This window comes from Physeter macrocephalus, chromosome 6 (assembly GCF_002837175.3).
Source record: "Physeter macrocephalus isolate SW-GA chromosome 6, ASM283717v5, whole genome shotgun sequence".
Lineage (NCBI taxonomy): Eukaryota > Metazoa > Chordata > Mammalia > Artiodactyla > Physeteridae > Physeter > Physeter macrocephalus.
The window spans coordinates 88,316,074-88,329,869 of NC_041219.1; the positions used below are offsets into that span (position 1 = coordinate 88,316,074).

General features: G+C 39.9%; 1 protein-coding gene and 1 non-coding gene across 2 annotated transcripts in view; both read right to left on the reverse strand.

Moving 5' to 3' along the window:
* TMT1A (thiol methyltransferase 1A) overlaps positions 1 to 9,580 on the reverse strand; it is a 15,620-nt gene extending 6,040 nt beyond the window's left edge. Inside the window, exons 1-2 of the mRNA XM_007113847.4 lie at positions 9,519 to 9,580; positions 8,814 to 9,313 (exon numbers count right to left, since the gene is read on the reverse strand). Coding sequence (XP_007113909.2) covers positions 8,814 to 9,313; positions 9,519 to 9,525 — 507 coding nt within the window. The 5' untranslated portion in view covers positions 9,526 to 9,580. The remainder of the gene's footprint in view (positions 1 to 8,813; positions 9,314 to 9,518) is intronic.
* On the reverse strand, positions 4,020 to 4,092 carry TRNAE-CUC (transfer RNA glutamic acid (anticodon CUC)). The gene has a single exon. It is a non-coding gene; the product is annotated as a tRNA-Glu (tRNA).
* Positions 9,581 to 13,796: the final 4,216 nt, after the last annotated feature.

Sequence of the window (13,796 nt, forward strand, 5' to 3'; positions counted from 1 at the left end):
TATGAACAGACCAATCACAAGTAATGAAATAGAAACTGTGATTAAAAATCTTCCAACAAACAAAAGTCCAGGACCAGATGGCTTCACAGGTGAATTCTGTCAAATATTTAGAGAAGAGCTAACACCCATCCGTCTCAAACTCTTGCAAAAAATTGTAGAGGAACACACCCAAACTCATTCTACGAGGCCACCATCACTCTGATACCAAAACCAGACAAAGATACTACAAAAAGAGAAAATTACAGACCAATATCACTGATGAATATAGATGCAAAAATCCTCAACAAAATACTAGCAAACAGAATCCAAGAGCACTTTAAAAGGATCATACACCATGATCAAGTGGGATTTATCCCAGGGATGCAAGGATTCTTCAATATATGCAAATCAATAAATGTGACACACTATATTAACAAACTGAAGAATGAAAACCATATGATCATGTAAATAGATGCAGAAAAAGCTTTTGACAAAATTCAACACCTATTTATTATAGAAACTCTCCAGAAAGTGGGCATAGAGGGAACCTACCTCAACATAATAGAGGCCATATACAAGAAACCCACAGCAAACATCATTCTCAATGGTGAAAAACTGAAAGCATTTCCTCTAAGATCAAGAACAAGACAAGGATGTCCACTCTTGCCACTATTATTCAACATAGTTTTGGAACTCCTAGCCATGGCAATCAGAGAAGAAAAAGAAATAAAAGGAATACAAATTTGAAAAGAAGTAAAACTGTCACTGTTTGCAGATGACATGATGGTATACATAGAGAACCCTAAAGATGCCACCAGAAAACTACTAGAGCTAATCAATGCATTTGGAAAAGTTGCAGGATACAATAATGCACAGAAATCTCTTGCATTCCTATACACTAACAACGAAAGATCACAAAGAGAAATTAAGGAATCTATCCCATTAACCATTGCAACAAAAAGAATAAAATACCTAGGAATAAACCTACCTAAGGAGGTAAAAGACCTGCACTCAGAAGACTATAAGACACTGATGAAAGAAATGAAAGATGACACACATAGATGGAGAGATATACCATGTTCTTGGATTGGAAGAATCAATATTTTGAAAATGACTATACTACCCAAAGCAATCTACAGATTCAATGCAAAGCCTATCAAATTACCAATGGCATTTTTTACAGAACTAGAAAAAAAAATCTTAAAATTTGTATGCAGACACAAAAGACCCTGAATAGCCAAAGCAATCTTGAGGGAAAAAAACGGAGCTAGAGGAATCAGACTCCCTGACTTCAGACTATACTACAAAGCTGCAGTAATCAGGACAATATGGTACTGGCACAAAAAAAGAAATATAGGTCAATGGACAGAATAGAAAGCTCAGAGAGAAACCCACACACCTATGGTCAACTAATCTATGACAAAGGAGGCAAGAATATACAGTGGAGAAAAGACAGTCCCTTCAGTAAGTGGTGCTGGGAAGACTGGGCAGCCACATGTAAAAGAATTAAATTAGAACACTCCCTAAAATCATACACAAAAATAAACTCAAAATGGATTAAAGCCCTAAATGTAAGACCGGACACTATAAAACTCTTAGAGGAAAACGTAGGAAGAACACTCTTTGACATAAATCACAGCAAGATCTTTTTTGACCCACCTCCTAGAGTAATGGAAATAAAAACAAAAATAAACAAGTTGGAACCTAATGAAACTTCAAAGCTTTTGCACAGCAAAGGAAGAATGGGAGAAAATATTTGCAAATGAATCAACAGACAAAGGATTAATCTCCAAAATATATAAACAGCACGTGAAGCTCAATATTAAAAACACAAACAACCCAATCAAAAAATGGGCAGAAGACCTAAATAGACATTTTGCCAAAGACGACATACAGATGGCCAAGAGGCACATGAAAAGCTGCTCAACATCACTAATCATTTGAGAAATGCAAATCAAAACTACAATGAGGTATCATCTCACACTGGTTAGAATGGGCATCATCAGAAAATCTACAAACAAAAAATGCTGGAAAGGATATGGAGAAAAGGGAACCCTCTTGCACTGTTGGTGGGAATGTAAATTGATACAGCCACTATGGAGAAGAGTATGGAGGTTCCTTAAAAAGCTAAAAATAGAATTACCATATGACCCAGCAGTTCCACTACTGGGCATGTACCCTGAGAAAACCGTAACTCAAAAAGAGTCACATATCACAATGTTCATTGCAGATGGAAGCAACCTAAATGCCCATCGACAGATGAATGGATAAAGAAGATGTGGTTCATATATACAATGGAATATTACCCAGCCATAGAAAGGAATGAAATTGGGTCATTTGTGGAGATGTGGATGGAGCTAGAGACTGTCATACAGAGTGAAGTAAGTCAGAAACGGAAAAACAAATATCGTATATTAACGCATATATGTGGAATCTAGAAAAGTGATACAGATGAACTGGTTTGCAAGGCAGAAATAGAGACACAGATGTAGAGAACAAATGTATGGACACCAAGGGGGGAAAGCGGGGGTGGGGGTGGTGGGATGAACTGGGAGATTGGGATTGACATATATACACTAGTATGTATAAAATAGATATCTAATAAGAACCTGCTGTATAAAAAAATAAAATAAAAATCAAAAAAACAAAAAAAAACCCAAAAGATTTTGTGTATACTTTTATATGAATATGTATTTTTTTCTAAAACTAGGATTGGAATATACATTCTTTTTTATAATCTGTTTTATTTTATTTATGTTATTTGAGTATTATTCTAAAAGATGGTTTAAAAAAACCTTTATGCAATATTTCACACCACTGAAGTTACCATCTCTTATTTAACCGTTCTCATTTAGGCTATTTCCAATCTTACATTGTTATAAATACTGTTACAGTGAACATCCTTATCCATAAATCTTTGTGACTATCTAAAGTTACTTCCAAATAAATAACTTGCTAAAAAGTGGAATTGCTGAATCAAAAGTCTGTGACTTTTTAAAGCTTTTGGTACAGGTTGTCAAATTGCCCTTTGGAAAAGTTGTAGCAGTTTGCATTCATACTAGCAATAGATGTGAATGCCCATTTCCAATAAACTCTCATCAGTACTTTTTTCTCCTATATCTTTGTCAATTTGATGTGTAATATGATATTTTTGATAACATGCATAACTTTAATATTCGTAATCGTAACATCTTTTACTAAACCTTATTGATTATTTGAATTTCTTGTTTTCTGATTTGTCTGTTAATGTCCATTATCAGTTTTCTTCTTTTTTTCTTTTATTTATTTATTTGGTTGTGCTGGGTCTTTGTCGTGGCAGGTGGGCTCCTTAGTTATGGCTCACCAGCTCCTTAACTGTGGCATGCTCACTCTTAGTTGCGGCATGCATGTGGGATCTAGTTCCCTGACCAGGGATCGAACCTGTGCCCCCTGCGTTGCGAGTCTTAACCACTGTGCCACAGGGGAAGTCCCCACTATCGGTTTTCTAATAGGCCGTTGGTTTTTTTTCTTATTGATTAGTAAGTACTTTTAATATAATTAGACTACATATACTACAGATGTTTTCCCTTGTTTGTTGTTTGCCTTTTAATTACAGTTTTTTAAACTTCCCCTTCTTTTATTTAGAAAAAAATCTTTAAATTCATCTGAGTATTGTTCTTAGGCTCTGCTTTGCAAACCTGTGGGCATCTGAATCCATACCTAGTACTGCCTGAGACTAAATAACCATGTCTTATACTTTTTTTTGTTTTAGTTCATTAGTTCATGTCTTTTATTAACCAATATACAATAACCTGTCTTCTGGTTTGCTGAAATAATAGGTCAGACAACATTTGCCACAATAGTGTTTGTCAAAGTGGCTGGCCATAAAAACTCCACACCACATTTATCTGAAGCGCACTCCCGATGAAGGTGACTGCTTTTGCCATTCTGATCCACCTTACAGTATTTCAGGACAGCCAGCTTAACCTTCTTTCTCTCTCTCTCTCTCTCTCTCTCTCTCTCTTTTTTTTCTTTCGGCCGTGTGGCTTGTGGGATCTTAGTTTCCCAACCAGGGATCGAACCTGGGCCCTCCGCAGTGAGAGTGCAGAGTCCTAACCACTGGACCACCAGGGAATTCCCAACCCTCTTTCTCTTATGCTTTTTCTTCTTGGGAGTGGTGTAAGACTTCTTCATTTTCTTAGTACCAGCACGAAGTCTCAACAGAAGATGAAGAGTGGACTCCTTTTGAATGTTGTAGTCAGACAAAGTACGTCCATCTTCCAGTTGCTTGCCAGCAAAGATCAGTCTTTGCTGGTTAGAAGGAATTACTTCCTTATCTTGGATCTTGGCCTTTACATTTTCTATTGTATCCGAGGGTTCGACCTCGAGAGTGATGGTCTTCCCTGTCAGGATCTTCACAAAAATCTGCATCCTGGTGGCGGCATCACCACAGATGGTGGATCCAAAAGGCCTATGTCTTATACTTTTGTACCATTGTCACAGGATGTAAACGATAGGATTTATTTTATTAAAATACTGAATCATCTAAAAGTGTTACTAAATTCATGATTATATTTTGTCATTAGGTATTTTATTTGGTCTGGATACTGTGTGTAAATTACTGTCATATAGGAGTTAGTAACTGCTGCTTTCATCTAGGGCGGTCCTATACATATAGGTCAAGTCTGGACGCAGTAGAGGCTACACATTATTAAGGAGTCTTCAGAAGTTTTCTACTTATCTACCTCTGTGGTGAAGGGGGAAAGGGACCAATGATTACCTCCCAAACCCAGGGTGACTGTCCCACTCTCCTTAGCCTCTTCTAGCCTCCCTAGTGTTGGCTATCCCAGGCAGAGTTTAGAGATGGAGTTCCTCCAAATCTATGGGTAAGTGTAAGACCTGTGTTCAGGAATGGAAAACTTGAAATTTCCTGATTGAAATATTTTTTTCCATAGAAGAGGACAGGAAAGAAGAGGTGATCCAGGCCTGGGGAGGTTGCTGATGCCCTCTGGGTTACACAGGTTAAGCTAGAGATGCCTGTTACCCATTCAGGTGACTGTCGAGTAGACAGCTGGATATGAAGATCTGGGGTTAGAAGAGAGATCTGAGCTTGATACTTAGATTTGGAAGCCATTTGTGTATGCATGGTAATTGAAAACATTGGGGGTACATGAGATTGCACAGGGGGTGTATATAAGTGAAATGAGAGCTAAAAAAGAAGCTCCAGCGTTTAGGGGATGGGCAGAGGAAGAAAAGCCAGCAAAAGTGGTAGAAATGTTGAAGTCAGATAAAAAGCCCCAGTGACAAGCACTGTGGTACAGCGATAAGAATATTTGCATTAAAGTCAGACATAGTGGCTGTGTAACTTGAGGCAAGTTTCTTAACTCCTCTGGGTCTGTTTCCCCAATCCAACATGAAGGCAATACCTGCTTTAAAGGACTATTGCCTACATGAGAATGTAGGAAAGCTCCTGGTTCTGTTCAGCAGAGAATGGGTGCTTCGGAGGAGCTAAGGAAGACTACCAAGAACATGATCCCCTGAGGGCACTCTCAGTGCTTAAACCAGAGATGACCATTATTTGCTTTGCAGAGGTGTTGTGAGATTAGTAACACTGTAAGCAAAACATCTAACTGTGCTCAGTCTTAGGACACAAGAACCCAGGATTTGAGTATCAGAATCAGACTTTTTTCAGTTACTACTTTGACGTTGGCCTATCCTTGAGCCAAAGACAGAATTACAGTTGGCCCTCAGTATCCACAAGTTCTGCATCCTTGGATTCAACCAAATGCAGATCAAAAATGTTTGGAAAAAATCCAGAAAGTTCCAAAAAAGCAAAACTTGAATTTGCCACATGCTGGCACCTGTTTACATAGCATTTACATTGTATTAGGTATTATAAGTAATCTAGAGATGATTTAAGGTATATGGGAGGATGTGCATGTGCATAAGTTATATGCAGATACTGCACCATTTTATATAAGGGACTTAAGCTTCTGCAGATTTTGGTATCTGTGGAGGGGACACGGAGGGACCCCAAGGAAATTGAGGGACGACTGTATATTATTATTATTATTATTATTATTTTTTTTTTTGTGGTATGCGGGCCTCCCTCTGCTGCGGCCTCTCCCGTTGCGGAGCACAGGCTCCGGAGGCGCAGGCTCAGCGGCCATGGCTCACGGGCCCAGCCGCTCCGCGGCATGTGGGATCTTCCCAGACCGGGGCGCGAACCCGGTTCCCCTGCATCGGCAGGCGGACGCGCAACCACTGCGCCACCAGGGAAGCCCACGACTGTATATTATTGCCTCTAAACACTATCTTCAAGTCCTTTCCTTCCTGAGGAACTTCCTCTGTTAGAAAATAAAACTGGGGATTACAGAACATCCATTTCCTTTACTATAGTAAATTCAAATGTTAAGATATCCATACTTGAGACTTCCCTGGTGGCACAGAGGTTAAGAATTCGCCTGACAATGCAGGGGACATGGGTTCGAGCCCTGGTCTGGGAAGATCCCACATGCCGCGGAGCAACTAAGCCCGTGTGCCACAACCACTGAGCCCGTGCTCTAGAGCCTGTGAGCCACAACTACTGAGCCCGTGTGCCACAACTACCAAAGCCCACGTGCCTAGAGTCTGTGCTCCGCAACAAGAGAAGCCACCGCAATGAGAAGCCTTCACGCCGCAACTAGAGAAAGCCCGCACACAGCAACAAAGACCCAACGCAGCCAAAAATAAACAATAAATAAATTAATTTAAAAAAAGATATCCATACTTTATGTTCACCTATGTTTAGAATAAAACTAAACTAGTTTTTAAACAAACAATAAAGGTAATATGTGAAAATTACATATAGGTATAAAGAATTTCAAACTATACAGAGAGGTATAAAATGAGAAGTAATTCCTTCCCCTCATCCAATTCCCTTCCCAAGAGGTAACCACTGTTAATAGTTTCTTGTGTATCATTCCCATTAACATAAATACTTATATAGGTATATTCTCCCCCCCCACACACAAATGGACTTATACTGTATATAATAATATTCTATGCTTTCATTGCTTTTTAATTTAACACTGTCTCTTGAGAAGATAGTTTTTTCATATCAACATAAGTAACTCTTCCTTGTTCTTTTAACAGCTGCACAGAAATCCTTTATACGATGCAACAATTTACTTAACAGCCTCCTACCTCCTATTGCTGGATGTTTAGGTTATTTCCAATTTGTGGTATTACAGATACTGTAATGAATATTTTCACATATGAAAGAGTTTTTGCACATTTGTGCAGTATAGCTATAGGATAAATTCCTATTGGATGAAGGAGGAAATGTCCTTGAAAATTTGATATTATCAAATTGCCCTCCAAAGAGGGTACTTCCTCTACTTGGGGTAATCCAGTCCCCCAAACTCACCCCAACACCATATTGAACTTAAAAGTCTCTGACAGTGTAGTAGGTAAAAATAGTATCTTGCTTTAATTTCTTCTTAATTGAAGTATAGTTGATTTATAATATTATATTAGTTTCAGGTGTACAACATAGTGATTCAGAATTTTTATAGATTATACTTCATTTAAAGTTATTACAAAATAATGGCTATATTTCCCTGTGCTGTAGAATATACCCTTGTTGCTTATTTATTTTATACATAGTAGTTTGTATCTCTTAATCCCACACCACTATCTTGCCCCTCCCCCCTTCCCTCTCCCCTCTGGTAACCACTAGTTTGTTCTCTATATCTGTGAGTCTATTTCTGTTTGTTATATATATTCGTTTGTTATATTTTTAAGATTCCACGTATAAGTGATATCTTGCTTTAATTTGTTCTTTTATTGCAAGACTAAACATTTATATCATATGTTGGCTATTTTTATTTATATTTCTGTTCCTGTGCTTTGCTTTTCTCCTTTTTAAAAAACTGATTTAAGAATTCTATTGATCTTGATTTGTAATGTCTTTTTTTTATTAAAAATTTTTTTAAATTAATTAATTAATTTAGTTTAGTCTGCTCTGGGTCTTCGTAGCTGCATGCAGGCTTTCTCTAGTTGCTGTGAGCAGTGCAAGGGCTTCTCATTGCAGTGGCTTCTCTTGTTGCAGAGCATGGGCTCTAGGCACGCGTGCTTCCGTAGTTGTGGCACACGGGCTCAGTAGTTGCGGCTTGCGGGCTCTAGAGCGCTGGCTCAGTAGTTGTGGCACACGGGCTTAGTTGCTCCGTGGCATGTGGGATCTTCCCGGACCAGGGATCGAACCCGTGTCCTGCTTTGGCAGGCAGATTCTTAACCACTGGACCATGAGGTAAGTCCTGTAATGTCTTTTAATATGAAGTTAACGCATTATCTATCATCCTTGGCAAATATTTTTTACAAACTTTTTTGTACTTTAAGTTTTTTTATAGTCCCTTTTTTTTCCTCTGCAGGAGTTCTAAAATTTTACATATTCATGTATTATCAATCTTTTCCTATATAGCTTCTTTTCCACTCTAATATTTTTTTAAAAAATTCAGCAGTCGGGCTTCCCTGGTGGCGCAGTGGTTGAGAGTCCGCCTGCCTATGTGGGGGACATGGGTTCATGCACCGGTCTGGGAGGATCCCACATGCCGCAGAGCAGCTGGGCCCGTGAGCTATGGCCGCTGAGCCTGTGCGTCCAGAGCCTGTGCTCCGCGACGGGAGAGGCCACAGCAGTGAGAGGCCCGCGTACCACAAAAAAAAAAAAAAAAAAAAAGAAAGAAAGAAAAAAAAATTCAGCAGTCTTCTCTAGTAGTTCTACTTTTTATGTTAGGGTGTTTGATCTACCTGAAGTTGATAGGGCTGCCCTTGGTGATAGTGGTTACTACTAACCAGCCCTCATACCCTGTACTTACCGGCCTCAGCACTCTGCACACTTCCTGGAGGATCCGCTCCTGGTTCTTCACGGAGCACAGGACCAGTGTGCAGACCACCACATCCATGGAGTCGTCGGCCACCTGGTGCAGGTCCTCCCCGGCAGCCACCAGGAAGTGCTCAAACTGCAGGTGTCGGTTCTCAGCAATGCTCTTGATCAAGAACTTCTCAAAGTTGGGGTTGGGATCAATACAGGTCACCCGGCATCCAGGCGGGTAGAACTTGAAGTTGGGCCCTGTGCCGCAGCCCAGCTCCAGCAGGGAGAGCTTCCCGGAGGGGCCTGCGAACTCCTGTAGATTGCTGAAGAGCTCCTGCTTCTTGCTCGCCATCTGTTTGTTGTACATCACAGTGAACCTTGCCAAGAAGTAGGGGAACGATTTTTTGCATATCCAGCTCCACAAGCCCAGAAAGTCCAGCAGGTACATGGGAAATGCCAGGATGCAGACGGCCAGCCGGAGGGTAAAAATGGTAAGCGCCATCACTCAGAAGAGAAGAAAACAGATCAACAGTTAGAGGCCTGACTCCTTTAATTGCAGGAAGTAGGTTTCTGGCCACATTCCAGAGCCAATCAGCTGCAGAGGAAAGAACTAGCTGTGCTGGAAAGACGCAGCTGAAGTAAAATCTCGGGCAAGAGGCCCATTTCACCCAGTTAATAGATGTTTGCCAAAAGTTGCCTCATAGCTTACTTTTCATGAAATAAAATGAGAAGGTTCTCAGCTTTTCCGTAGAAGGAAGGCTGATTACAGCTCATTATTACAAATCTATTCCTGCTTGGAGACTACTGCAAATTTCCTGCTGAAGTTTTAAATGCACAGCATACTTATAGCCTGTCTGGTTCTCCAGTGACCTCTGCTAAGAAAACAGAATCCGTGGGTGGAGCCTGGTTAAACCACACCAGAAAGCCACTGCCAAAGCCCATTTATTATGTGACCCCTCCTACTTCCCTTCCATCCCGCCCTCATTTTTTTTTAAACAAATCTTTTTTCCTGCTGATTTTATTCTTTATTTTTTGTCTCTTGTGGATGACTTTTTTTTTTTTTTTTTTTTTTTTTTGGCTGCATTGGGTCTTCGTTGCTGCGTGTGGGTTTCTCATTCCGGTGGCTTCCCTTGTTGCAGAGCACGGGCTCTAGGCGCATGGGCTTCAGTAGTTGTGGCACATGGGCTCAGTAGTTGTTACAGCAGCCTATATTTTAAAAAGCATTTCCCTCACCCCCTTTTTTTCTTCAGTCTCTGTAGGCAGTATTTTAGTTTTCTCCTGGGGTGTTTACATTTCAAAGACATTCATAACTTCAAGGACAGAGAAAGAATGAAATTTTTCTCCTAGGAGTTTTGGGGTGTATTTCTCTATTATCAGAAGTCTAGGGTGACTACTATTTAAATTTTTTCTTTGTATTAGGGGTTGGGCAACATGAGGCACTCTGTTTCAGTCACCACAACATCCTCCCCTTTGCTCTCCTCACTTTCCCAGGGATTCTGCCTCTTAGCATCCTAATCAGGCTTTCTCACAAGTACTTGGACCTTAATCTGCAGTAGCCTGTGCCCTCCTAGCTTTGCAAAATGGCACATGAAGGTCTCCAACTTACTATTCTGCTCTTCTAACTTGTCTTCCAGCCCCGAAGCTAGCAGAGTAGTGGACAACTGCATGTTCTTCTCTAACTTCAGCTCTTCTTCCAGCTGTCTAGCTCAAGCTTCAGCCTCTCTTTGTGCATCAGTGGCCACAGAACTGCCCACAGTAGAGGACAGCCCACCACAGCAGCCATTTGTTTCCCTTCTTTGCCACAGTGTGCTCTGCTCAGTTCCTCAAACAAATTCATCAACACACCCGGCTTTTTCAGGGTGCCCCTGTACTCACACATTGGTGCACAAGCATCTAACATACAGGCCACCCCTCCTGACATAGAGGTTGATGTCTAACTCAGCATATTATCCTCAAATGCCTCTTTCCCAGGGCTTGTTTCTTCAGTCTCCTGGCTGCCTTATCAGTTGTTAGTTCACAACCTGGCTGCTATACACACTGAGCAAGGAGAGACTGAAGAAAGAAGCAGACCACTCCAGATTGGTAGCTGGCAGGTTTAATAAGAAGGGAGCTTACTTATGAGGCTTGTCTTAGATGGCCACGAGATGAGTAGATCTCCACACCCACCACCAGAATCATAAAAGTTTAGATAGAGGCCTTAAATGGGATCTGTCACCTCCACAGTCCAGATGGTCTCAACACCTTACTCTCTCAAAGCTGTATCCTTGGAACAGCTCCCATTGTGGGAACAGTGGTAAGAATGGACATTTCAAGGACAGTTGAGGGAATGAGGAACCTCTGATTGCCTGGGTGCAGCCCGTCTGTCAATCACTGTCCTCTTGATGACCTCCTCCAATATACTTTGTGTCCTTTTTTTTTTGACCACACCCCGGGGCATGCAGGATAATAGTTCCCCCACCAGGGATCGAACTTGGCCCCCCCACACCCCCACAGTGGAAGCACGGAGTCTTAACCACTGGACAGCCAGGCAAGTCCAGTTTGTGTCCTTTTTTTAGTCAGTTTATCTAGAGGTTTTTCACTTGTGTTGATCTTTTCATTAAAACTAGCTTTTAAGTTTTGTTAATTTTTCTCTAGTGTTTTCTATTTCATTATTTCTGGACTTTATTATGTTTTTTTCTACTTACATTGAATTTAATTTGATCATCTTTCACTTCTGAACTTGAAAGCCTTATTTGATATAAGCCCCCTTGCCTCTTCTAATGTAAGTTTTTGAAGCTATAAATTTTTCTTATAGCACTGTTTTAGGTGGATACACGAAGTCTGATGTACTACTGTGTTTTCATTTTCATTCAATTTAAAATATTTTCTAATTTTCCTTGTGATTTTTTTCTTTGACCCCATGGATTATTTAGCAGTTGTTTAAATATTTGGGGCTTTCGTAGGTATCTACATATATTGATTTCTAATTTAGTTTTATTGTCACAGAACATACTATGTGGGCTTCAATCTTTTGAAGTCTATTTAAATTTGCTTTATGGCCCAGAATATATTTTTTTCTCAGAAAATGGTCCCTGTTCATTGAAAAGAATGTGTATTCTGAAGTTGTCAGGTGTAATGTTCTATAAATGTCAGTTAAGTTAAGGTAGTTGAAAGTGTCATTCACATCTTCTGTATTCTATTATTTAGTTGCTCTGTCAATTATAGTGAGAGATGTCTTACATCTACAATTATGATTGTGAATTTATTTCTCCCTTTAGTTATTTTAGTTTTTGCTTCATGTATTTTGAGACTCCATTATTAGGCACAAATATATTTATAATAGTTGTGGCTGCCTGATATATTTCCTTTTCATCATTATGAAGTGTCCTTCTTTGTTTTTAGCGTTTATTTTTGTCCTGAAGTCTATTTTTTCTGGTATGTATTTAGCCACTCCTTATGCTTTCTAATGTTTCCTCTTTCCAACTTTATTTTTTATTGGAGTATAATTGCTTTACAATGTTGTGTTGGTTTCTGCTGTACAATGAAGTGAATCAGCTATATGTATACATATGTCCCCTCCCTCTTGGACCTCCCTCCCATCCCCACCCCATCCCACCCGTCTAGGTCATCACAGAGCACCGAGCTGAGCTTCCTGTGCTCTATAGCAGGTTCCCACTAGCTATCTGTTTTACACATGGTAGTGTATATGTGTCAATCCTAATCTCCCAATTCGTCGCACCCTCACCTTCCCCCACTGTATCCACATGTTCATTCTCTAAGTCTGTGTCTCTATTCCTGCCCTGGAAATAGGTTCATCTGTACCATTTTTCTAGATTCCACATATATGCGTTAGTATACAATATTTGTTTTTCTCTTCTGACTTACTTCACTCTGTATGACAGTCTCTGGGTCCATCCACATCTCTACAAATGACCCAATTTCGTTCCTTTTTATGGCTGAGTAATATTCCATTGTATATATGTACCACACCTTCTTTATCCATTCATCTGTCGTGGACACTTAGGTTGTTTCCATGTGCTGGCTATTGTAAATAGAGCTGCAATGAACATTGGGGTACATGTGTCCTTTTGAATTATGGTTTTCTCAGGGTATATGCCCAGTAGTGGGATTGCTGGGTCATATGGTAGTTCTATTTTAGTTTTTTGAGGAACCTCCATACTGTTCTCCATAGTGGCTTTATCAATTTACATTCCCACCAGCAGTGCAAGAGGGTTCCCTTTTTTCCACATCCTCTCCAGCATTTATTGTTTGTAGATTGTTTGATGACGGCCATTCTGACCGGTGTGAGATATTACCTCACTGTAGTTTTGTTTTGCATCTCTCTAATAATTAGTGACGTTGAGCATCTTTACATCTGCCTCTTGTCCACCTGTATGTCTCCTTTGGAGAGATGTCTGTTTAGGTCTTCCATCCATTTTTTGATTGGGTTGTTTGTTTTTTTGATATTGAGCTCCATGAGCTGCTTGTATATTTTGGAGATTATTCCTTTGTCCATTGATTTGTTTGAGAATATTTTCTCCCATTCTGAGAGTTGTCTTTTTGTCTTGTTTATGGTTTCCTTTGCTGTGCAAAAGCTTAAGTTTAATTAGGTCCCATTTGTTTATTTTTGTTTTTATTTTCATTACTCTAGGAGATGGGTCAAAAAAGATCTTGCTGTGGTTTATGTCACAGAGCGTTTTTCCTATGTTTTCATCTAAGAGTTTTATAGTGTCTGTTCTTACATTTAGGTCTTTAATATATTTTGAGTTTATTTTTGTGTATGGTGTTAGGGAGTGTTCTAATTTAATTCTTTTACATGTAGCCATCCAGTTTTCCTAGCACCATATATTGAAGAGGCTGTCCTTTCTCCATTGTATATTCTTGCCTCCTTTGTCATAGATTAGGTGACCATAGGTGTGTGGGTTTATCTCAGGGCTTTCTATCCTGTTCCATTGATCTATATTTCTGTTTTTGTGCCAGTACCATACTGTCTTGATTCCCGTAGCCT